Source organism: Leopardus geoffroyi, chromosome B1 (genome assembly GCF_018350155.1).
Source record: "Leopardus geoffroyi isolate Oge1 chromosome B1, O.geoffroyi_Oge1_pat1.0, whole genome shotgun sequence".
Classification (NCBI taxonomy): Eukaryota; Metazoa; Chordata; class Mammalia; order Carnivora; family Felidae; genus Leopardus; species Leopardus geoffroyi.
In genome coordinates this window covers 159,705,809-159,731,376 of record NC_059327.1, presented here as the reverse complement: position 1 = coordinate 159,731,376, position 25,568 = coordinate 159,705,809, and the positions used below count along the sequence as shown (strand labels likewise).

The window sequence follows — 25,568 nt, the reverse complement described above, 5'->3', positions numbered from 1 at the left end:
ACTCTCTGTAGTCCCTCTCTTGGGCCTTTGCGGGCCTCGACGTCCCCAGCGCCCAACTTTTCCATCCTCCCACTCCCCTCCCCCCGAAACTCCAGCAACAAAGAAAAGTAGTCGGAGAAGGAGCGGCGACTCCGGGTCGCCGGCCCCTCCTCCCCTAGGAAGGCCGGTAAGCGCGGCGGAGGGCTGGGGGCTCAGTCGCAGTGGGGGAGGGCCGGCCGGGCGGCGGCAGCGGCGGCAGCGGCTGGGGGAGGGCGCGGAAGGACGCGGAGCGAGGCGCTGTCCAGGGCTGATTTGCAGATACTGTGGCTCCGGCGGCGGCCGCCGCGCCGGGCGGGGGCGGGCGGCCGAGCGGGATCGGGTTACACCGGCGCGGCCTCTGGGCTGGGCCGGGGGCGTCCATGGGGAGCGGCGCGGAGCCAGAACCCCCTCCCCAATCGAGGCCAGGCCGCCGCCTCCGCGCGGGCCCGGGCGCCCCTCGAGTCGAGTCCTGAGGCCAAGGAGCGGAGCTGCTTGAGGCCCTGGTCCTGAAACTTCCTCCCCGTCCTCCTGCTCCCAGGTCCCGCCGCAGCCCCTCGTCGGCCCGCGGCCCTCCCGTCCCCCTCCCTCTCTGGCCTCTCCCTTTCGCCGGAAGGCGCCGTTGAGTGCGGCCGGGCGGGTTGAGTCAGCCCCGCGGCCCGGGCGGTTCCGCCAATGGGGCTGGACAGCGATTTCTGCTCTCGGGCGGCCCCGCCGCCGCGGCCCTCCGCACTCGGCCACCTAGGCGCGCGAGCTGGCGGGGTTGGGGCGCGCGTCCCGCGGGGCGCTGTGGCGGAGTGAGTTCGCAAACTTCCGGGGCGCGGGGGAGGCGGCCAGCGCGCGTGGGGCCCCCCTCCGGCGCTTGGGGCCCGACGCCTCCGGAGGGCGCCCGCGGAGCCTCCCGGGCCCTCGGCGGAGGGCGAGTCCAGGGGCCGTGAGAGGAACCGGGACGCCGGCAACGCGGTAACTTTCTTCCCTCTACCCAAGACTCGGGGCCCATAGGCCGGGGAGGGGACAATCCCGAATGGGGAAGATTTGGTTTGGCCCAGCGGCGCCCCGAGTTTGACCACCTTGCCTTTCTTAGTGTTGGGGAGCTCAGGAAAAGCTTCAGGACGAGTGTTGGGGCAACTCCCGCGAGTTGGTGTGTAAATGTGTGCAGTGAGCGGGCCCAGCCGAGAGGAAGCGAGAGCGCCCGAGTTTGCAAAGAGCTGCTTTGTGTTTGGTATTTTGAGAAAATGGCCGAATGCCTATTTCAGTCAGGAATGCCGCCGCCGAGGCAGGCGCTGGTGGCAGCCACACATAGGAATTCGTGCAACACGTTGGGTTTTCGGGCTGTGCTTAGACGGCCTTCCTGACGAACGTTAAAATTCCTTTAGGGATGGTAGTTAGGGTTCAGGGGGGTATTAGAAAACTCGATTTTGGGTAAATTGCCAAGTAGCCTAGGCTGTTAAGCCCTGGGGCAGCTTTTGCCCTCAGTTTGCTTTCTGTGATGGCATTTGATTCCAACTTTTGGTACGTTGGTTTGTGTTTATGCACCTGGATGAAACGGATTACTTTTTGTATTGGGGTTTGGTTTTATTTTTTGAGTGCTTGTCACTTTACTTTTTTTTAATTTGCAAGGCAGCACTCAATTTGAGAATACCACGTTTTAGATTGGAAAGTAATATGGTTAAGGCGATTTTAAAAGCCCAACATGTTTTCAAGAAGGTGATCTTGTAATGGCTTCCACTAAGCAAGTAGGCCAAGTCAAGCACAATGCGAGAAAGTCGCTGATTGTCCGGTTGAGTTGTACGATTATTAGCGGGGCCGAAAGTTTCTTTATTTTCATTTGTGAAGTTTTGAATACAGGCTTCCTTTTTTCATAGGAGAAAAGGTCTGCAGTTGTTTTTGTTTTTGTTTTTTGTTGTTTTTCCCTTTTAAACAGATCTAGTCATTAAAAATAAACTAAGTGTTACTTTTTTACAGTAGTTTATTCTTCTGGAGTTAGTTAAGTTCATCTGAAAGTCAATTCAGTTGACCAATTACTATAGGCTTCTACTTTCCAGACATGTTTGTACTTAATGCATAGTATGGCTTTTTGATTTCTCCCTTTTCTGATTTAGACAAGTAAACTGTTGAAAGGGAAATTGGGAGGACAGCAAATTAACTATTCATGTATTGAATTTAAATATAATTTTAGTTAATGTTAAAGGTGAAGTTATTTTTTTTCACCAGAAAAATGAAAAGCACTTGAGGGAAGGCATGCCACTGGGTAGGCCAAGTTGATGGATGAGTTATGTCAAACAATTGATAGAATTTTTTGCAGGGATAAGAGAAATTTTTTTGATGACTGCAATAAAGAAAATTTGGAATTACAAAAATATTTTAAAGCCTTAATTTTAGCAATTAATGAACCTCATTGAATTTAAAGATTATATTTGAGAAATTTTTTTTAAGACATGAAGAAGTATAGCGATATTTTGGATGTTGTGTTTAAACTGGTACTTTGTGGTTTTTGTTTTATTTTGAATTCAGAATACAGTCATGGCCACCCAGGTAATGGGGCAGTCTTCTGGAGGAGGAGGGCTGTTCACCAGCAGTGGCAACATTGGCATGGCTTTGCCTAACGACATGTATGACTTGCATGACCTCTCCAAAGCTGAACTGGCTGCGCCTCAGCTTATCATGCTGGCAAATGTGGCCTTAACTGGGGAAGTAAATGGCAGCTGCTGTGATTACCTGGTTGGTGAAGAAAGACAGATGGCAGAATTGATGCCTGTTGGAGATAACAATTTTTCAGATAGTGATGGAGAAGGACTTGAGGAGTCTGCTGAAATAAAAGGTGAACCCAGTGGACTGGAAAACATGGAACTGGAAAGTTTGGAACTGAGTGTTGTAGAACCACAGCCTGTGTTTGAGGTATCAGCTGCCCCAGAAATTTATAGCTCAAATAAAGATCTTCCTCCTGAAACATCTGGAGCAGAGGACAAATGCAAGAACTTGAAGAGCAAACCCTTTCGCTGTAAACCATGCCAGTATGAAGCAGAATCTGAAGAACAGTTTGTGCATCACATCAGAGTTCATAGTGCCAAGAAATTTTTTGTGGAAGAAAGTGCAGAGAAGCAAGCAAAAGCCAGAGAATCTGGGTCTTCTACCACAGAAGAGGGAGATTTCTCCAAGGGCCCCATTCGTTGTGACCGCTGTGGCTACAATACCAATCGATATGATCACTATACTGCTCACCTGAAACACCACACCAGAGCTGGGGATAATGAGCGAGTTTACAAGTGCATCATTTGCACATACACCACAGTAAGCGAATATCACTGGAGGAAACACTTGAGAAACCATTTTCCAAGGAAAGTATACACATGTGGAAAATGCAACTATTTTTCAGATAGAAAAAATAATTACGTTCAACATGTTCGAACTCATACAGGTAAGAGTACCTCTGTAGTCCATAAGTTCAACTCACTTCTGATAGTCAATTCAGTAAGTAGTTAAAAGTAGTACTGCAGAAGGGGGATTCTGTTTTCAAGTCCTGGTTCAGTTATTTGCTGTCTTTTTGACCTTGGATAAGTCATTTAACCTTTTTGTGCTTCAGTTTCTCTCTCCATGGGGGGTAACTATATGGGACTGGAAGACAAGTGAAGAAACACTTATTTGAAAGAATGGGCAAGATAACTATTATCAGTGTTATTGCTAAAATTCGTATTCTAACAACTTGGGATTGATCATTTAACTAAATTAGACTACTATTTTTTTAGAAGCTCTATTTAGTTGATAGTGAATACATCTAAGATGCAGTATAGTTTCCCGAAGGAATTGAGGACTTAGACAAAAAGGAAAACTCAATGATTTACCGTTGCATAGATCCGTTTAACAGAAACGAGCTTTTTATGTGCTTATTTTTTTAATATTTATTTTTGAGAGAGACAGAGACAGCATGAGCTAGGGAGAGGCAGAGAGAGAGGGAGACACGGAATCCAAAGCAGGCTCCAGGTTCTGAGCTGTTAGCATAGAGCCCAACGTGGAGCCCAACACGGGGCTCAAACCCACAAACTGCGAAATCATGACCTAGGTTGAAGTAGGATGCTTAACCGACTGAGCCACCCAGGTGCCCTAGCCTTCAACTTTTTAAAAAAATTTGTTTTGTGGTATTCAGTTCCTACATAGAACAATTTAACTTGTCCCCAAAACATAGGAATGTGAGAAGTTAGTTTTTGAAAGATTGGTGGGATTACCACACTTGAATTCATTAGAAGAAAGCAAACACACATGTGGAAAATGCAGCTATTTTTCAGACAAAAAATAATACTGTTCAGCATGTTTGAACTCATACAGGTAAGAGGACCTTTCTAGTTTGTAAGTGTACTCTATCAAAAAAAAAAAAAAATGGAACAATCTTAAAAATACGAAAATTTTCAAATATCCCAAAGAGAATATGAACTTATACCCATTATTATCTGTATTCAACAGTTACCAGTATTTTATCACAGTTGGCAATTTTTTTTTTAATATCAGCTTTATTGAGATATAGTTCACTACAATGGAATTCATCTGTTTAAAGTTATAATTCATTGGTTTTAGTATATTCACAAAAGCTGTGTAACTATCACCACAGTTTTTAGGACATCTTCACCCCAAAAAGAAACCCTATTAGTGGTTGCTCCCCATTTCTCCCCAACACCCCTTAATCATTCACTTTTGAATTGATTTATAAATCTCTGTAAAGGGTCTTTCTCTCGCTCTCTTTTTTTTTTTTTTTTAAAGTAAGTTGTAGGCCCAGTGTGGATCTGGAACTCATGATCCTGAAATCAAGAATTGCATGCCTCACCAAGTGAGCCAGCTAGGCGCCCTAAGGGGTGTGTCTCTCTTTTTTAAAAAAATATTTTAGAGAGAGAGGATGTGTGAGTGGAGGGGGAGGGGGGAGAGAGGCAGAAAGAAAGAGAAGAATCTTAGGCAGATTCCATGCTGAGCCCAACGTGAGCTATGTCCCATGACCCTGGGATTATAACCTAAATCGAAATCAAGAGTAGGTTGCTGAACTGACTGAGGCACCCAGGCTGTCTGAAGTCTCATTTTTTAAGAAAATGTTTGTAAATTATTGGGACTTAATTTTCTCACGTTACATTATTTGCTAAGAATTGGTACCTTTGAGGACTGATTAGTGGTCTGAACAAAATGGATGGGATAATCTAGTATGGTACTCTGGATCACAAATGAAAAGGGGTTTGTAGGATGCTGTTTGCATCAGGTCCCTTTTGCAAGAGTTATCACTCTGCAGGACTGAATCCCACAAGTAGAACAGGGCACACAGTAGGGAGAAGGAACCGATAGTGCTTTACTGAAGTGGTAGACTTAATAAAACTTGCAGGTGAAATTCTATTACAAGAAGGATGTCTGCAGCAAGATTTCTAAGCCCCAGGAGATAGCTACTGAATTTAAAGCTTTAAAATCTAGTCAAATAAGAGAATTTGTAGATCTTTTGGAATTTGTTGTAACCTTTGACTATCTCCATACTTGAAACCATTTTAATTTCAGAATTGAAAAAGTTCAAACATTATAAAATTACGTGGCATAGGAAATGAAAGTTACTTGGAACTTCTACCCCATTAAGTACTTAATAGTTTGAATTAAACAGACTAGCCTCATCTACAATGTCTTAAATTCCAGCTAGCATATATACTTCAGCCATAAGTACTTGATATTCATTTAATAATATTTTGAGAACCTTAGGGCTTAATTTAGATTGGCTGTGATCTGTAGAGCTTTCAGGTAGTAACCATGGCATGACTTTAATCTGTACACTTTGATGAACTGTTTTAATTGAGGTATAACTGATGATGAACTTTTACAAATATGTGTACTCCTGATCGCCATATCAGCACCCCAGTGCTTTTGTCTTGATACACTGGGATTTTTTTTGGCCAGTTGTATTTTGCTAATTCATATATTTCCTAAAAAGCTAAAAATGTTTTCAACAATAAATTTAAATTTAAATTTGTCAATTTAAGAATATTTTTAGAACCAAAAAGAAAATGGAGAAAACTGGAAAAGTGTTTCAGTATTCAGTATTTTGTGTGTATTTCCAATTTTTTTGTAAAGTGTTTTTAAAAAAAATTTTTTTTTTAACATTTATTTATTGTTGAGAGACAGAGAGAGAGCATGAGCAGGGGAGGGGAAGAGACTGGAGGAGATACAAAATCTGAAGCAGGCTCCAGGCTCTGAGCTGTCAGCACAGAGCCCTGTGCCGGGCTTGAACTCACAAACCATGAGATCATGACCTGAGCCCAAGTTGGACGCTTAACCCTACTGAACCACCCAGGTGCCCCATGTAAAGTGTTTTTTTAAACAACTCTTTGCCATTTCTTAATTTTTTTGTGTAGTGTTTTATTTTAATCTAATTGCAGTCTAGGTGACTAATTTTTTTTTTAATGTTTATTTATTTTGAGAGAGAGCGTGTGCATGTGTGTGTGTGTCAGTGGCAGAGAGAGAGAATCCCAAGCAGGCTCTGTGCTGGCAGAGGTCATGACCTGAGCTGAAATCAAGAATCGGAGGCTTAACCAACCAAGTGGCCCAGCTGCTCCTTTTTAAGGGTATATTTTGTATACTGAAGTGTACCACCCACACCTTTTTTTCCACATTAATTTAAGGTTGATTATTTCCACAGAAGGCTAACATTGGTTGTATGTATCTCTCATTTCACATTTTAGCGTTAAACTTGTGTGGTCTCAATGCTTTTTGAAAAGATTCTTTTCTCCTTAATGTCACCTTATTTATGATTTTTTTAAAAGCATTTTAAAACAGTTTGGTAGTGTATACATTGGAGGATAATATTTTGATTATATTAAGTCTGAGTATCTGGTGTTAAATGCATGGTTCTGAAGATTGTATGTATTTATGGAAAAATAAATTCATTTAGTGCTGAAGAGTTAAAAAACGATAGAATCACTTCTCACTTAAGTAGTCTAGTTTTCAGATTCACTTAATAGGTTTCTTCTGTTCTTTATTGAGTGCCCAGTATTAGGTACTTATGCTAATCTTCAGAACAGTCTATTGAGGAGTACAAGATAAGTTATAATAGTCCATGTTTACTGAGAGGTAACTGTGAAGTAATGTGCCCAAGGTTAGATACAACTAAGAATCAAAGTTTGATTCTCTTTTTATGGTTAATTATCATGGTGGTGGGCTGAGGATTCTTTTTATTTGGGTCTTCAATCAGAAGATTTTTAATTTTGTGTGTTTGATATTTAACCAGTTCACAAATTTTACTTTAAAAGGTGACATTTTAACCTTTATTTGTGACTGAAGTTATGTGTATTTTGTAGAATTGAGCAGATAGAAGCAATCTATTCTGTTATAAGGAATTTAAAATAAATTATTCTTAATTGATCCTTTATGTTAATCTATAATGGTATTTAATTTTTCTTCCATTAACTTTTTTTGGTAATAGCTTGATGGAGATACATTTTACATTACCATACAGCTAACTATGGATTGGCCCATTCTGGATGGTTCACATAAATAGAATCATACAGTTAGTATATGGTCCTTTGTGACTACCTTCTTTCACTTAGCATAATGTTTTCAAGGTCCATCCATATTGTATACACAGTACTTGTTTTCCTTTTATTGCCAAATAATATTCTCTTGGAGGGATATACAACATTTAGTTTATCCATTCATCAGTTAGAATATTTGGATTGTTGGGGGACCTGGGTGGCTCAGTCGGTTAAGTGTACAACTTAGGCTCAGGTCATGATATCACGGCTTGTGGTATCACATCGGGCTCTGTGCTGACAGCTCAGAGCCTGGAGCCTGTTTCGGATTCTGTGTCTTCCTCTCTCTCTGCCCCTCCCCCGCCCATGCAGTGTCTCTCTGTCTCAAAAATAAACATTAAAAAAAATTAAAAAAAAAAATATTTGGATTGTTTCTGTTTTTTTGCTTTTGTGAATAATTCTATGAGCATTCATTTGCAAGTTTTTGTGGACATAAGTTTTTATTTCTCTTGGGTATGTACAGTTAACCCTTGAACAATGCAGGGATTAGGGGCACCAACCCCGACGTAGTCAAAAATCTGCATATACCTTTTGACTCCCCCAAAACTTAACCACTAGTAGCCTACTGTTGACCAGACTCCTTGCCAATAACATAAACAGTTGATTAACACATATTTTGTGTATGTGTTACATACTGTATTATAATAAAGTAAGCTAGAGAAAACGTTAAGAAAATCCATGAGGAGGAGAAAATAAATTTACACTACTGTACTGTATTTATTGGGGGAAAAAAAGCACATATAAGTGGACCTGCACAATTCAAGCCCATGTTGTTCAAGGGTCATCTGTGTATACCTGGTAGTGGAGTTGCTAGGCCATATGGTTTTGAGGAGCTGCCAAACTGTTTTCCAAAGTGGCTGCACTATTTTACAATCTCACCAGCAGTGTATGAGTATTCCAATTTTTCCATATCCTAACCAATACTTGATAACATCTGTCATTTTGATTATAGCCATCCTTGTGGGTATGAAATCTTCCATCTCATTGTGGTTTTGATTTGCATTTCTGTCATTGGTAAAGATAGTGTGCATCTTTTCATATACTTACTTGTCATTTATGTATCTTTACAGGAATACGCTCAACATTTTTTTAAAGGTTTTTTTTTTTTAGTTTATTTATTTTGAGAAAGAGTGTGAACAGGGGAGGGGCAGAGAAGGGATCAAAGGATCTGAAGTGGGCTCTGTGCTGACAGCAGAGAGACTGATGTGGGGCTCAAACTCAGGAACTGTGAGATGTCTGACGTCGGACACTTACTGACTGAGCCACCCAGGCGCCCTTCAGTTTCTTCATGTGTGTAACGGGGAGTACCTACATCATAAGGTTGTTGCAGAGAGAAAAAGTGTTTAGAATATGCCTGGTACATAGTAAGTGCTCAACAAAGGTTACTTTCATTATCTTTTTTCACGGAGCTGGTTTAAGAAAGAAAATAAAGAGGGGCGCCTGGGTGGCGCAGTCGGTTAAGCGTCCGACTTCAGCCAGGTCACGATCTCGCGGTCCGTGAGTTCGAGCCCCGCGTCGGGCTCTGGGCTGATGGCGCAGAGCCTGGAGCCTGTTTCCGATTCTGTGTCTCCCTCTCTCTCTGCCCCTCCCCCGTTCATGCTCTGTCTCTCTCTGTCCCAAAAATAAATAAAAACTTTGAAAAAAAAAATTAAAAAAAAAAAAAAAAAAAAAAAAAAGAAAGAAAATAAAGAGACTTATAAATACAAGGTATTAAGTGTCATGATCGAAGCATGCATTGGGGTTGTGGAGCCCAGTGCAGAGCCTGCTTAGGATTCATCCCCACTCCCCTCAATAAATAAACTTTAAAAAAAAAAAAGCTCAGTACTGTATGTATATTGTCTATATTGTTAGAATTGTATTTGCCTTATTTACCGTATTTAACCCTAATTATTATATTCTTGCAGGAGAACGCCCATATAAATGTGAACTTTGTCCTTACTCAAGTTCTCAGAAGACTCATCTAACTAGACATATGCGTACTCATTCAGGTTGGTGAGAAATGGGAACTCTTCTATGATTTTTAGTAAACAATTTGTCATGATAAGGAAGTTCTAGACCTGGAACTGGGTCATTATTTATGATTGATTTATTTTTAAAAGCAGTTTATGATTTCTTTTTAATAATTAGAAATTAGAGTGAAAAATTGGTGTTGTATTCATGTGGAGCTGTATTTAAATGTAGATTCTTAACAAGGAATCCATTGGTGGAACTCTTGAAACTGAATGTAAATGCACGCATGCACCTTTTCTGGGCAGAGGGTCCTTAATATTCACCAGATCTTCAACTTGATATGACTAATAAAACTTGAACTACTAGCATAGACTAAGGCTATGATACAACCCCTACCTTCTAACCCTCTCTCCCACCCCAACACAATATAACACCAAATTTCATAGTGTGTGGTTTTCAGGTTACAAGGATTCCTTCTTAACTTCAGTCCTGAACTGTGGGTTTGTCCTCTTTTGAGAGCTGATAGGGCTTCTGTGGGCTGATTTACAAAAGCCAAACTTTAAAGAATAATGGATAATCCAGGATCTCAATTAATTAATTTATAATAGATAAAATGCAGGACTAAAATAGATAATCCAGGTTTTCAGTTTATTAATCTGTAATAGATAAAATGCAGGACTATAAATGCAGTAGATTCGTCCACTCTGGTGACTGAAATAATCATGATCACCAACCAGAATTGGTCTCCATTATCAAGATAGGTAGATGGCAAAATTAAAAAGTAAATGTTAGCTTAGGTGGTCTTGAATGGTTAATTCATTTTGGCTACAGTTGATCCTTGGTGAACTACCACATCTGATCAGAATACCCTACTTCCAAATTTAGAATATATACTCCTGTGGGGAAACTATGCTAAAATCTTCCTGTTAACAAAAGTATACATAGGCCCATCTCCCTTTAATAATTAATTGCCTTAAATTTGTGCTGTCTGGATAGCCACCAGCCTTATGTGGTTGTTGAGCTTGTGAAATGTAGCTAGTTTGAATTGAAATGTATACAATACATAGATGAATTCAAACTGAATAAAAGCATGTAAAATATCTATTTTGGGGTGCCTGGCTGGCTCAGTTAGAAGAGCATGTGACTCTTGATCTTGGAGTCTTGAGTTTGAGCCCCATGTTGGGTTTAGAGATTACTTAAATAAATAAAACTTTAAAAAATTTAAAATACTGATTACATGTTGACATGACATTGGTTATATTGGGTTAATTTTATCTGTTTTTTACTTTTGTAATAGGACTACTATAAAATTTAAAATTACATATATTGCTTGCATTTTATTTCTCTTGGATATCACTATTTTAAGTCAGTGAGTAACACTTGATTACAGATTCTGACTTGAGCAGCTGCAAAGGGGTCACATAATATGCGTACTAGCTTTTCTTCATCCTGCAGGTTTGTCATGTTAATATACTTTGAATGTTCCTTTTATTTATTTATTTATTTTTTTTTTAATTTTTTTTTTCAAAGTTTATTTATTTTTGGGAGAGAGAGAGACAGAGCATGAACGGGGGAGGGGCAGAGAGAGAGGGAGACACAGAATCAGAAACAGGCTCCAGGCTCTGAGCCATCAGCCCAGAGCCCGACGCGGGGCTCGAACTCACGGACCGCGAGATCGTGACCTGGCTGAAGTCGGACGCTTAACCGACTGCGCCACCCAGGCGCCCCTGAATGTTCCTTTTAAATCTCCTAAGCTATTAGTTGAGTCACTTAACCAGAAACCTGATTTTATTGCTTTGGGGTATGCCCTGGTTTCATTTTCTAAGGGTAGTTTGGATGCTCTCTTAGGCTTTGTTGAGGGTAGGCATCATGTTCTTTTGATAGATGTGATCTAGCCTTTAAATAAAACATTTAAGAATTTTGTATGAGTTAACTCATTTTAGTCTTTTTTAAAAAAACATTTATTTTGAGAGAGAGAGCAAGTAGGGGAGGGGCAGAGAGAGGGAGAGAGAATCCCAAGATCGATGCAAGGCTTGATCTCATAAACGGTGAGAGAGAAATCGAGTCAGACACTGAGCCACCTAGCACCCCTCATTTTAGTCTTTATAACTGTACTATCATGTATAAGTTCTATTACTGTCCCTGTTTTACCAATGGGGAAACTAAACTAACGCTTTGAGGGAATATGGCCATTTTTCCTGTAGAATGTCCCCCTTTCTGGTTTTGTCTTATTTGCTTTCTCATGGTGTCATATAGTTTTTCCTTTGACCCTGTGCCTTGTATTAATTGTACACTGGAAATTAAATCTGAATGCTTGAATTCTACTTAATGTGTCTCATTTGAAGTCCTATCTGGTTGACCCATTATTAGTGTTGCTGGGTCACTGGATTAGAATGATGACAAACTTGTATCTTTTTCATTGAGTCAATAATACTTGTGTCACTGTCTCAGTGTCTGGTGTTTTACACTCGTCAGTAACTTTTGTGTGAATAATTTTTGTTTGTTAGCTGTTGTCTTTTGAATCTCTTCACTATGTTAAAAAAGATGATACTCCTTAGTCGCTGTTATAGTACAGCAAGTATTTTAAAAGTCTCTTAATGAGTCGTAGCTACTATTTTTTTTAATGTTTAAGAGAGAGAGGGAGAGAGAATGCCTTGTTGTTGGCACATAGCCCCATGAGGGCTAGATCCCATGAACTTGTGAGATCACGACCTGAGCTGAAATCAAGTCATGTGCTTACCTGATAAAGCCACCCAGGTGTCCCACTACTATTATTATTATTTTTTAAGATTTTATTTTTCTAAGTAATCTCTACATCCAATGTGGGGCTCAAACTCACAACCCCGAGTTCGAGAGCCGCATGCTCTGCTGGCTGAGGTAGCCAGGCATCCCAGTAGTAGCTATTATTTATTATATGCATGCCAGGCACTGAAAAATTAATCTTAGTACTCCTAAAATACTTAATCCCAGTTTATGGATTAGGACACGGGTGTAAGATAAATGCTTTATCTAAGGTTGTCATTCCTTTAAATCAGAAGAAGAGCTAAGATATCGCCTTAAACTGCCTACCCTCCCGTTTTCAGTTATCAGCAGTGTTAGAAATTATGGCTCAGAAAATGGCTCAAGAAGCTATAGCATAATGAAATTGAAACCACAGTGTATAGAGAGAGCAGATATTGTCTTTTATTGGATGCCAATGGTTTGAGACTCAAATAGGAAATAGTTTCTTTTGTGTATGAGTGTGCAGTTATTTCCAGCAGATCCTATATTTTAATGCTTTTAATAGAAGTTGCCAGTAGCGCTTGTAAGTAAAGTAAGACTATGTTAGATCAAATTGGGTTGGTAGTTTTTTCTTTTTAATGGATTGCATGGAGTGAATATCTTGGGTGCCTCATCTGTGGCCTGGAGTCTGAACTTTAAGGTCCCCATGGGCATGTTTGTTCCTTGTTCATGTGAGTGTATTTTAGGGAAGAAAACTGTGCTCAGTCTCTTATTTTTGGAAGAGATTAGGCTCTATGGAGTTGGTACATTTTAGCTTCATCTATAGGGTTTGTCTTTTTAGGGCAAAGTAAGAAAGGATCAAAATGTTGATTAGGTGAAAAATTGTTATACTAAATTAATCTAACCTTATCTGGTGTTATTCTCCATTTTATTGGGGTTTCTCCCTAATGGTATTAAAGTATCCTTCACTTGGCTAGTCTTAATTACACTGACATTATATGTTCTCCCTTTCTTATTCTCAGAAATGGTACCATTTCATCCTGGATGAGATACTTCATTCTGGATGAAATACATCTAGTTTGTGTTGTATATGCTGTTACAATATTTGGCTAGTCTTGCTAGCATAGGAGTTCATCTTGAATAGTTTTCCATAATGAGTGTAATAGATGTTTGTTAAAGGAGATTAAAAACTTATCAAGTTCCACTTCCATGTATTACTCTTTTTAAGGTGGAAAAATATTTTTTTCAGCAATAAATTTATTTTCCTTTCACCAAGTATTTGATAATTATTATGGAGGCACTATTTTAATAGCTGGACTTATTTGAAAGATATTGTGGTTTGACAGTCTTCATGAATTCTAGAATAAGCTTTTTCCCTGTTTGCTATTTTATTTTTCCCCTCATTAAAAAAAAATATTTATTTAAATTCAAGTTAGTTAACATACAGTGTAGTATTGGTTTCAGAAGTAGAACTCAGTGATTCATCACTTACATACAACACCCAGTGCTTATCCCAAGTGCCCTCCTTGATGCCCATCACCTATCTAGCCCATCCCCCACCCACCTCCCCACCAGCAATCCTGTTTGTTCTCTGTATTTAAGAGTCTTAGGGTTTGCCTCCCTCTCTGCTTTTTATCTTATTTTTCCTTCCCTTCCCCTGTGTTCTTCTGTTGTATTTCTTAAATTCCACATAGGAGTGAAATCATATGATATTTGTCTTTTTTTCTCATTTTAACATGTCATGTCAAATTCAACTTACTATGCAGTTTGGGGTTTTGTTGTCAGTAAACATTTTTTATTGAAGTATAGTTGATATATAATGTTACGTTAATTTCAGGTGTATAGAATAAATTTTTAAACAGTATTATATTGAGGTTCAATTTACACATGTGAAAATGCATACATGTATCTGAAGTGTACAGGTCAGTGACTTCACATGGTTTCTCCTGTTTGACTGCCACCTGGAGGAAGAACTGAAACATTTCTACACCCTCAGAAAGTTTTCCCCTTACCCTTTCCAGTCAGTACTCCCTCATAGTCTATCTACCCCCAACTGATACTCTGACTTCTATCAAAAAGATTACTGTAATATTTTTCTATAAAATGTTTTTGACATTCATCCCATGCTGCTTTATCAGAACTTTGTTTTTATTGCTGGGTAGTAATCAATTGTGTGCCTCAGTACTCTCTAATTAAAAAAGGTCCCTTGTGGGGCGCCTGGGTGACTCAGTCTGTTAAGCATCTGACTTCGGCTCAGGTCATGAACTAGTGGTTTGTGGGTTCAAGCCCCACACTGGGCTCTGTGCTGACAGCTCAGAGCCTGGAGCCTGCTTCAGATTCTGTGTCTCCCTCTCTCTCTGTTCCTTCCCCGCTCTTACTCTGTCTCTGTCAAAAATAAATAAAGGTCCCTTCCTATTCTTTCCAGATTCTTGATAAAAACATGTAAAGCATATAAAAAAACTTTCCCCTTTTGAATTTGCTGTATACCTTTAAGTTAATTTGGGAAGAATAAAATAGGCATCTGATACATGTATCAAGATGAAAAACAGATAAATATTATTACAATTGGAAAGGAATTAAGTTAAAATCATTGATACAAGGCAAAAAATTATATTTACCTAGGTACTAATAAACTATAAAGTTTTGATGACTAAATCTTCTAATACAAGCAAGATTTAATGTCAAGAAAATAAAACTGAGGGGAAGGAATGGAGCAAGTAAACTTTGCCATCAAAATTTAAACAGATTTTTATGAACTCCCTTTCTCTGACCATTTCATATGTAGAGGCTAGCACTTTGATGCTTGCTATGTAAATACCCTTATTAGTTAGGAGTTATACAATGGTGATATTTCTATTAGCACAAATGTTTTCATAAAAAGATAAACTTCATTCATCAGCTATTAGAGGTAGGGTTTAAATGGAAAAGAAGATAGAGGTGTGTGAGTGACTCAGTTAAGCGTCTACTCTTGATTTTGGCTCAGGTCAATCTCCTGGTCGTGAGATTGAACCTCAAGTTGGGCTCTGCACTCACAGTGCAGGGCCTGCTTAGGATTCTCTCTCTCTCTTTCTTTCTCTCTTTCTTTTTCTCACTCTCTCACTCTCTCTCCCTCTCTTTCTCTCTCAAAATAAATAAATAAACTTAAAAAAATGGAAAGGCAGGATAAACACATGAATCTTGCCTTTTGTTTACCTATACTAAATTACCAGTTCTGAAAGTGATGATTTATAGGTAATGTATTTGGACTGCTTGACTCTTTGCTCCAGACTAAGTGCTTTATATAGATTAAATTATTTATAGCTCACAGCACTTAAAGTATTTTACACATAAGGACATTGAACCTTACAGTTTTCAGTACATTGCTTAATATCTCAGTGAGTTGGAAAAGAGCCCATATTTATTTGATCTCCCAGATAGTCTCATTCTAGAAAAAGTTATTTTTTTTTTAATAGTTTATGTATTTATTTTGAGAGAGTATGAGTGGGGAAGGGGCAGAGAGAGAGAGGGAGAAAGAGAATCCCAAGCAGGCTCCACACTGTCAACGTGGTGCCCAGTGTGGGGCATCATCCCATGAACTGTGAGATCATGACCTGAGAAGAAGTCAAAAGTGGACTCTTAACCAACTGAATGACCCAAGTGCCCCTCTAGAAGAAATCCTTAACCATTATGTCACCTGTCTTTCCCCATTCTGTGTCTATATATGTTAAGCAAATGTTTATCTCCACTGAGGTCATTTATGGAGAGGACAAGAAAGGGCCAAGTAATGCAGCATGTTGTAGAAACCTCTATTTATGAATCTCTTAGTGGACTAATGTGGAAAATGAGTTGTCCAATTAGCTATATAGCCAATCTGAATATACCTGGATAAGTTTTTGTTTTTGTGATTATTTTTATCATCAGACATTTTTTTAATCATGTAAAGCTTACCATGGTTTTACTTAATGTCTGAGAAATTTGCTTTATGAAAAAATTAGATTTGCTATGAATTTGATAATGTTTGAGAGATGAATTTTCATAAATGTCAATTTCCATTTTTCTACTATGCATTCCATTGGACCAGTGGGGTATGGATACCATTTGGTAATATTTACTAGAGTGTGATCTAGATGGGTATGTATTCAGGTAGAATGTGTTAATCTTACACCTTTAATTTGGGGGTGGGGGTGGTTTTGGTTTTGTATGTACCTGTGATCTGTGATCATGACTTTCTTCAATTATTTTACATACCATATCTATTTGTATGCCCTTTCTCATTTATGTAGTTTCTTTGCTCGTTTGTTAGAAGAAGGTAGGGAAAAATTAAGAAAAGTTTCTGGCTTTACTATATTTTTGCTTTAAAATAACACTTCTGGCTGGAAGAATTTGCTGAGTGAAACTTTACTTTTGCAGGGATGGACAAAAGAGTTAAATTTAAAGAAAAGGCCTTTTGCTCCCTGAGGCCAAAACTTTTGTTTTATAACTTCTACATGGAAGATCTGGGAATATAGCCTGGAGTGTAAGATCTTTCTTTTGAAGTCTCAAGATTTATCTTCAAAATGGATGGGAATTTTATATTCTCCATTATACATTTGTTTTAACTGAACATAAAACATTTAAAATTATCTTTTCTCTTTGAGTGCCCTTGTCCCAAAATTCACATCCAGAACCCAACTAACTTTGCCAATAATTGTTGTGTACTTCTTGATGAATTGCTGTTCTCGTATAGTGTTTGAGAGCTCTAGCTTCATGAACTTTTTAGAAGATGATGCTTAAATGAGATCATTGTTCCTGCATTTGGTGTGAGAATTAATGTCAAGGGGTAGAGAAAAGATCTACAAATAAATATGGTAAATGTAAAGTGCATGATACAGTCTTTTCAATGAATAGTTTTTGTGTGTTTTAAACATATATCCAATTCCCTATATTTTAATAAAAACTTGAATTCATTTCTTAATCTCTGTCCTCTCTAACATCTCTTGTTTACCTTCAGGTGAGAAGCCATTTAAATGTGATCAGTGCAGTTATGTGGCCTCTAATCAACATGAAGTAACCCGCCATGCAAGACAGGTTCATAATGGGCCTAAACCTCTTAACTGTCCACATTGTGACTACAAAACAGCAGATAGAAGTAACTTCAAAAAACATGTAGAGCTACATGTGAATCCACGGCAGTTCAATTGTCCTGTATGCGACTATGCAGCTTCTAAGAAGTGTAATCTGCAGTATCATTTCAAATCTAAGCATCCTACTTGTCCTAATAAAACAATGGATGTCTCAAAAGTGAAACTAAAGAAAACCAAAAAGCGAGAGGCTGACTTGCCTGATAACAACATTACCAATGAAAAGACAGAAATAGAACAGACAAAAATAAAGGGGGATGTGGCTGGAAAGAAGAATGAAAAGTCTGTAAAAGTGGAGAAAAAAGATAATGTTTCAAAAGAGAAAAAGTCTTGTAGTAATGCTTCAATCCAAGTGACTACCAGAACTCGCAAATCAGCAATGGAAACTAAAGAAATGGATGTGCACACAGGAAATAATTCAGAAGCAACCTGTAAAACCAAGAAAGGCAAAAGGAAGATGGAAGCTGAAGCCCATCCCTTACAAGATCCTGTTAACGAGGAGGAACCTGTGACAAAAAAGAAAAAGAAGGCAGAAAGCAAATCCAAAAATAATCAGGAAGTGCCAAAAGGTGACAACAAAGTAGAGGAGAATAAAAAGCAAAATACCTGCATGAAAAAAAGTACAAAGAAGAAAACTCTGAAAAATAAGTCAAATAAAAAAAGCAGCAAGCCTGCTCAGAAGGAGGTTGCTCAGAAAGGGCCTGCTCAGACGGAGCCTTCTCCCAGGGGGCCTGTGCAGATGGAGCCTTCTCCCAGGGGGCCTGCACAGACGGAGCCTTCTCCCAGGGGGCCTGTGCAGATGGAGCCTTCTCCCAGGGGGCCTGCTCACCGGGGGCCTGCTCAGACGGAGCCTTCTCCCAGGGGGCCTGCACAGACAGAGCCTTCTCCCAGGGGGCCTGCTCAGACGGAGCCTTCTCCAAGGGGGCCTGGGCAGACGGAGCCATCTCCTGTCCCAGAGCCTGCTCAGACGGATATGGGTCAGAGGGAGCCGCCTCCTGCCACAGAGCCTGCTCCGGCAGAGTCCCCTCCTTCTGTGGGGCCTGCTCAGATGGAGGTAGTTCAGACGGAGCCTCCTCCCACAGAGCCTCCTCTTCACATGGAACCAATTCCCAAAAAGTCTCCTCGAAAAGATAATAAAAAGGAAAAGTCCCACACGCAGAGTGAAATGGCACAGAAGGAGCAAGTCCTTATTGAAGTTGGCTTAGTGCCTGTTAAAGATAGCCAGCTTCTAAAGGAAAGTGTGGGTGGGAGAGATCTCTTACCACCATCAACACCACTGCCAAAGGAAAACTTAACAGAAGAGGAGTCAAAAGACCAAAAATTATTCACCGAAGACGAAGGAAATAAAGAAGCCCCTCTTCAAAAAGAAGTAAAAGAGGCAGATAAAAGTCTAGCTGGTGTTGCTGCTATTATCAATGAATCTGCTAATATTTCATCCTCTGAACAAAACTTGAATATGCCAGAGGGTGAAACTTTAGATGGTAAGTGTCAGGCTGGCGCAATGCTTTGTGAAATGGAAATGGACACTGATGAGAACAAAACAGAGAATCCCCCTGGCAAAGACTCAGCAGTTGAAGAACAAATGTCACCACTGCTGCTTCCCCTAGCAATAGAAAACCATGAAGCAGTGTCCAAAACTACTGCGACATCACCTCCTGTCACCACGGCAGTAAATGAGTCTCAGGAAATGGATGAAGACGAAGGCATCCATAGTCATGATGGAAGTGATCTAAGTGACAACATGTCAGAGGGTAGTGATGATTCTGGATTGAATGGGGCCCGGCCAGTTCCACAAGAAACCAGCAGGAAAAATGCTAAGGAGGCCTTGGCAGGCAAAGTGGCTGAGGGAGATTTTGTTTGTATCTTCTGTGATCGTTCTTTTCGAAAGGAAAAAGATTATAGCAAACACCTCAATCGCCATTTGGTTAATGTATACTTCCTTGAAAAAGCAGCTAAAGGGCAGGAGTAATTAAATGTAGGATAAGGCTTCAGTTCTTAGTTTATAAGATCTATTACATTTAATATTCATTTATAGTTATAGACAACGTTTTATTTTTTAAATTGCTTTAATTAGTGTCCAATGTTGATTTTTAAGTGGCACTCTTTTCCTTAGGACTCTGTATACCTATTGATGGGTAAATTTTAGCATATCCAAGGAAGTTAGTGTACTAAACCAGCAGACTCCTAAATCTGTTAGTTTATACATTTAATTGAAATGAGAAGGCCAAGGTGGTATTGTAGCATTCCGTTGCTTTGTCTGGCTGTAATTTGTCACTTTTCTCGCCATGTCTGTCTTCTTGTTTCACTTTAGTGTTTTCTTAGTTCCTGGTTTAGCGCTATAAAAATTGGCATACGTAAATAGCAAATTACTTGAAAAATTTGCCTGCTTTATATAAAGTTAGCACTTTAAAATTTTTTTAGAGATGAGAAGAGACATTTAAATTGAAGAAAAATTCTCCCAACAGTGGACATTGTATCAGTCCAGGTATTTACTTCCTGAATTTTGATCAATATTTCTTATTTGTGTGTGTTAATTGTCATAAAAACAATGATTTTGGTGTGTGTGGTTTTTTGGGTTTTTTGTTTTTGTTTTTGTTTTTTTTTTTGGTGCTTTAATGGCTTAAGATGTTGCACATTGTTGTTTTTTTTTAACCTATGCAGTTCAATTTTTTTCTAGAAATAGCATTTGTGTTGAACAGTAACACTTTATACATATATATGCATGTTTATTTTGTCCTCTTTGGAGGGATGCTTTTAGTCTTGTTTGCAAAAGGGCAGTTTTCCTTTTCCTTTGCTGCAATTGTCTTTTTTGCAGAATATGTGTGCAAATTTGTGAGCAAATGAAACATGCAGGTTCAATCCATTGATTTTGAATTTCACATCTTATATCTATGCCAGAATCTGTATTTCACATAAGTTATTTATTTTAAATGGATGTGGTGAATTCACAGCTCTCATTTTGACCTGTACAAGAAACAAACCACTAGGCTCTATATTGAACAGATTTTTATCTCAGAAACCAACCATAAGTGAAAATTTTTGGCTTGTTTTAGTATAGCACTTCCTAAATGTTCAGTGTTAAGTCATATCTTTGAGGAAAACCTTTTTACATAGATGGTTGGTGTCCATATGGCTACTTGGCTGAATAAAGAACTGAAAGTGATATTTGGAAACTGCAAACCTGGAATTAGGAGACATAATTACTTTTTCAAGTTATACAGAATATCAGTTGTGAGAGTCCAAAGCCATAGCAATTACACAGGAAACCTAGGTGGAGAGAAGTAGTATGAGTGCTGGGAGACCAGCTGCTATTTACTTCCTATGAATACAGTGCAAAAGGCAGGTGAAACTTAAGTACAGTCCAGATTTTAAAAATCACACTTTCTCAGGGATCTCCACAAACTAGTGGGTGTCCTGGCTGTCTCTGACAGCCTCTTTCTACAGGTGAGGCCTCAAATGAATTGCAGCTATCCTGGTGTTCCCATGGGGGCACTTTGTATGAAGAAAGAGTGTACTCCCAAACTTTTTTGGTAGGTTCTTTGGCCAGTTGCCAAAGAATATGAAAGAATCCAACATTGGATTTTTCTTGCTGATAGCAATTATTCATTACAGTAAAAGTGTGATCCCAATAGGGAATCTTGAACAGTGCTGATCCTCCCATGTTCTGTTCTGAAATAACCACTTTCTGTGTCATTTATTTTCTTTTATCTGATGATCTCTTTGAGGCAGGTTTCAGAGTTTGGCAATGCAACATGAAAGATTAGGAAAAGCATTGATGAAGTGTGGGTGGAAAACTTGTTAAAAATCTGAGAGTGAAGTTTGAGTTAAAAGACATTTGAACTCGGAATTGACTGGGAGGCCAAAGATTTAAAGAAGAGAAGATTCTCTCAAGACATGAGGAGTAAGTTGTGTGTTAATGGTGTATGTTTTGTGTGCATGAATGGGAATTTGTAAATGATGTTGAATTCTAGGTGAATTCATGGCTCCGACAATCATTGTCAACAGAAGATCAAGCTGCAAATATTTATGTTTTAAAACTTAAATTATAAAGCTAGTTAAATCTTTCTAACAACTAGTTTTAATGTTCATGGGTACATTTTATGTAAGTTACCTTTTACATTATATATGAAAAGACTCATGTTAAGTACAGATTGGAGATTGGGAATCAGTTTGGGGAAAGTTTTGTGGATTCTTTCATGCTACAAAAGAAAACAATTAGACTTCTAGGGAATTGGACTAATTTTCTTACCTAGTTTTTAAGACTAGAATGGTAAAAACAAAAATATGAAGGAAATTAAAACCCCTTATTATTAAATTGATCTGTGAAAACATTGTTACTGGAAATTGAGTGGGACTTGAGGCCTTTCTTCCAGAAAACAAGGACTTGATTGTCAGGCCTATATTAGGTTCTGAACTTTAATGCCATGTATTTGTACTTGTTAAAAATTGTTTCAATGAAAAATATATTAGTAATATGAACTTCTGGTCTAGTTGGGAGTTCTTCCATTTGAAAAATGTGATATTTGCATGGAACTGTTTGAATCTTTGTTTTCTCAGTTTCCCCTCCACTGGATAGAATTGAAACTAGAATTTTCCCTTTTGTTAAAGGAATAAAAAGTGAACATGTTATTTGTAAATTGATGTTTAGTAACTAGAGATAAACTTGAAATGCTAGAATACATTATAAGCCTAATCCTAGGTAGTCTTATGAAAATGTATCTCTTTTATCTATCTTTTGAACCTATATTCACATTGGTCTTCAAGATATCTTAAGTTATATTTTTTCCTCTTTTCAGAGCTGCTTCTTTGGGGCTACTTTTTTAAATTGAGGTGTAATTCATAAGGGGCTACATTTCTGATAAGGTTTCTTATAACTATGGTTGGATGTTTTGCTCTAGTCTTCCAAGAAGGGCCATTTTATTTTTTAGAGTCACTTCTAAGGTCATGTGGTCTTTAACTTTGGGGACTATTTTGCATATAAGTGCTAATGCAGGTAAATTTAAACCCAAGTAGACCTCATCACATGTCACCCCATGAATGTTGACAATGGAAGGAATACCTTGCCTGTAGTATAATATCAGTTCTGGACTGAAAAGCTGGGGAAGAAACTTAATTTTCTTATTTGCATAAATCAGAAAAACAGCTAGTGTGCAGTTTCCTTGTTGACCTCAGCAGATGAACTGAGCTGATAGTGTTAATTCAGATTGAAGAAATTATCTGAATCTTGGTTTGTGTAGACTTACAATCTACATGCAATATTAACTAAATCAGATAGCTTTTACATTTTCACGTGTGTGCATAGGCTCTCCCCACCCTTTTCAACATCCACTAGTTAATTGATCGTTTTAAACTGGCATTGAAACATTACAACAATGTTTTGTTGCACCAATTTTATAAACTTTTACAGTGCAATACGTGTTATTTTTCCGAGACAAACCAAAGGTTAATTTCTCAAGGTTCTTGCTGCCTGCTTTAGCAGCATTTGATGGGAGGATCTTTTATATACATTTATGATAGATGAAAATAAACCAGATTGCAAATCTTTTTTTTTTTTTTTAAATGCTTAAACCATGTACCAAGTTTTTGGTCCAAATTGTGTAGGATAAGTTAAACTTAAATTGCATTCTATTAACCAATATGAGTGTATTTCTGTAAGCATAGTTATGTTGAAATAAAGTTTTAAAAAGCATTTTATGCCTTTGTTTATTATTGGTACATCAAGTATTGAAGAACCAAATTTGTTTTGCTGTAATTGCAAGTGTATTAATTCCAAAACTATTACGTCTGATAGCCCTTGGTAGGTAGAAAGGTCATGGCAGTCTGTTTGGGGTAACAATCCAGTGGGTAGTAGTCCAAAGCATATCTTTCCTAAATGGTGCTTTCTCAGAGATGGTCATCAGGAAGAAACAACCTAAAGACAATTCATAGTAGGTTTTACATAGTAATTACTTCCCAACCCTTAACAGTTTTAACATAAATATCCTTTCTCAGTAGTAGCAGGCCTGGTGTTAGTACATTTTGACTCCTAATTAAAAAGATGCATTGAAGGGAAAATAAGTTGAATTACACTGAGTGTTGACAGCCAGGGTACCATTTTAAGAATTTTACTGTGTTTAGTGGAGCTCTGAGAAGAAAATGAAACTCAAGGGAAAGTGATAAGCCATGTTCTTAATAAGAGTCTGCTTTTTTTGTTAATGGAAAAACATGTGCTTTTAATGTGTTTTTGTTGAGGTGGAAAAAAAGGGGGAGAGGGTGATGGAGAAAACTGTGCAGAACATCAAAACAACTGGATTGCATTCTGTCCTGATACGGCAAGTGACCCGGAATGTATTGAGTCCTAAAGAATGGGACGTTTCATACTGATGAGAGATTCACCTTCTGACTTCTTTTGCAAGACTCCTATCAGCAAAAAAGCAAAATGAATTTGCAAGATTTATTTTATTGGCATGGTAGAATCAAGAACAAGGAGCATGAAAGTTTGCCCGACCAAGGATATGTGGGGAATTTATCTTGAATATAAATGCTATTGATATCTGACTTGGTTTGTTATCTTTAATGAGTGAAAGAGTGGTTACAAGTGTCTTTCTCCAGTCCCTTTCTACCTCTTTTCCAGAGGCTTACCCTTGTTAGGATGTCTACATATGTGCTACGTTTACACTTAACCAGTTGGCCATCTTTTTTTCTCCCCAGGTTCTCAGGGCTTGACTCATTTGTAGGTAGTTACAGTGTAGAAGTATGAGCTTCCAGCCAGGGTACTTCACAGCACTCTCCTCAGCTCCATAAAGGCAGATTGGTGAAGGTGCTAAGAACAATGTGCTAGTGTTTGGTAATAAGGGAAAGTTTCAGTGTTAAGAAATTGCCTTTTCAAAGGATTTTGATGCTCACTGTATCAAGTACTCTGTCAGCCTTTGAGATAGAGCTGGGTTCACAATGGGCCTCTCTTCCTAAGCACTATAAATGGGCAAACCATTTTAACTTTACTGACCTTGTTTCTTCATCTATAAAAGGGGAGATGTGGAATTACCATCCAAAGACTGGCTTTGAGTGTTAAGTGCTTATGAAGCATTTACGCTGGTGCTTTTATTAGGGCCTCTTTTAGCTACATGAAAAGCCAAGTAAGTATCCTTAAATATATAAAGTTCTTCCTCTATTTGGGCATGATTAAGTTGTACAGTTCACCCGCTTGTCTTGCAAAACTGAGCTTTTAATGTTAAAGTAGTACGTGGGCTTTTGTATTAAACTATATTGTAATATCTTAAGAGTCAGAATGCTTTTATTTTTTTTCCAAATGCTTTTATATTCATTGCTTTATTTAAGCGGCTAAAATAGGTCCTGGTCCTTAGTAGGGTAAATGGTTGCCCAGGCCAAGAATTGTGTGTGGTGAGTGTTTTTCCTTGATTTCAGCTAATTGATATACGATGGTAGTTTTACTGTAATTTTAAAATTCTGATAATGCAGAAATCTCTTCATTTATAGGCAAAGGTATTTTTCTGGATGCAAAGAGAGTCAATCCAAGTAGCAGGAAATAGCAAATCTTGAGAAAGAGTTTTTATTAAGAAACTTGATTTTAAGAAAGGTTCAAACTTACAGAGAAGTTGCAAAAAATGTTACCTTGAAATTTTGTGTACCTTTCATGTGGATTCACTCACATTTGCTTTCTGTATATTATGTATGTATAATTTGCTGAACCACCAGAAATTAAGTGGCATACCCCCTTTATCTCTGAAAATTCAGTTTGTGTCTCCTAGGGATAGGGCATTCTCTTGCACAACCACATTATATAGTTATCAAATTTAAAACTTTTAAGATTGGTATAGTATTTATATTACAATCTATATTCAAATTGTGCCAAATGTCTTAACTAGTAACCTTTAACAATCCCCCTGTTCCTATCACCCATTGCATTTGTTGTCTCATTTCTTCAGTTTCCTCTTAATTTGGAACAGTCCTCTAGCCTGTTCTTCACAACAGTAAGAGTTTGAAAAGTTCATGCCAGCTGTTTAAAAAATGTTAATTTAGATTATTCTAGTTGTTTCCTCATGCCTCAATTCAGGTTATGCATTTTGGAAGGAATACTAAATACTGGTGCATTGTACCAGAAGTCACACATCATGACAGTTTAACCCATTATTGTTGTTCACTCTTAGTTAAGGTGTTGTCCACCAGATTTCTCCATTGTAAAGTTATTTTTTCCCTTTATAATATTCTGTGGGAGGATATATTGAAACTATCTGAACTTTCA

The 25,568-nt window shown here is 38.5% G+C and overlaps 1 protein-coding gene across 2 annotated transcripts; it reads left to right on the top strand.

Annotated features, from left to right (window-relative positions):
• On the top strand, nucleotides 1-23,015 carry REST (RE1 silencing transcription factor). Of its 2 annotated transcripts, none has more exons than XM_045473935.1 (4): nucleotides 1-166; nucleotides 2,530-3,433; nucleotides 9,461-9,544; nucleotides 17,197-23,015. In XM_045473935.1, exons 2-4 carry the CDS (start codon nucleotides 2,539-2,541, stop codon nucleotides 19,293-19,295), a joined length of 3,078 nt encoding a protein of 1,025 aa, XP_045329891.1. In that variant the 5' UTR covers nucleotides 1-166; nucleotides 2,530-2,538; the 3' UTR covers nucleotides 19,296-23,015. The 2 variants fall into 2 exon arrangements, with proteins under 2 accessions (XP_045329891.1, XP_045329893.1); XM_045473937.1 differs by lacking the exon at nucleotides 1-166 and adding an exon at nucleotides 832-978.
• The last annotated feature ends 2,553 nt before the right edge of the window (nucleotides 23,016-25,568 follow it).

Coding starts and splice junctions, on each gene's coding strand:
- REST (XM_045473935.1), top strand. CDS start 2,539: ATGGCCACCCAGGTAATGGGGCAGTCTTCTGGAGGAGGAGGGCTGTTC. Junction 3,434..9,460: donor ACATGTTCGAACTCATACAG/GTAAGAGTACCT, acceptor ATATTCTTGCAG/GAGAACGCCCATATAAATGT. Junction 9,545..17,196: donor ACATATGCGTACTCATTCAG/GTTGGTGAGAAA, acceptor GTTTACCTTCAG/GTGAGAAGCCATTTAAATGT.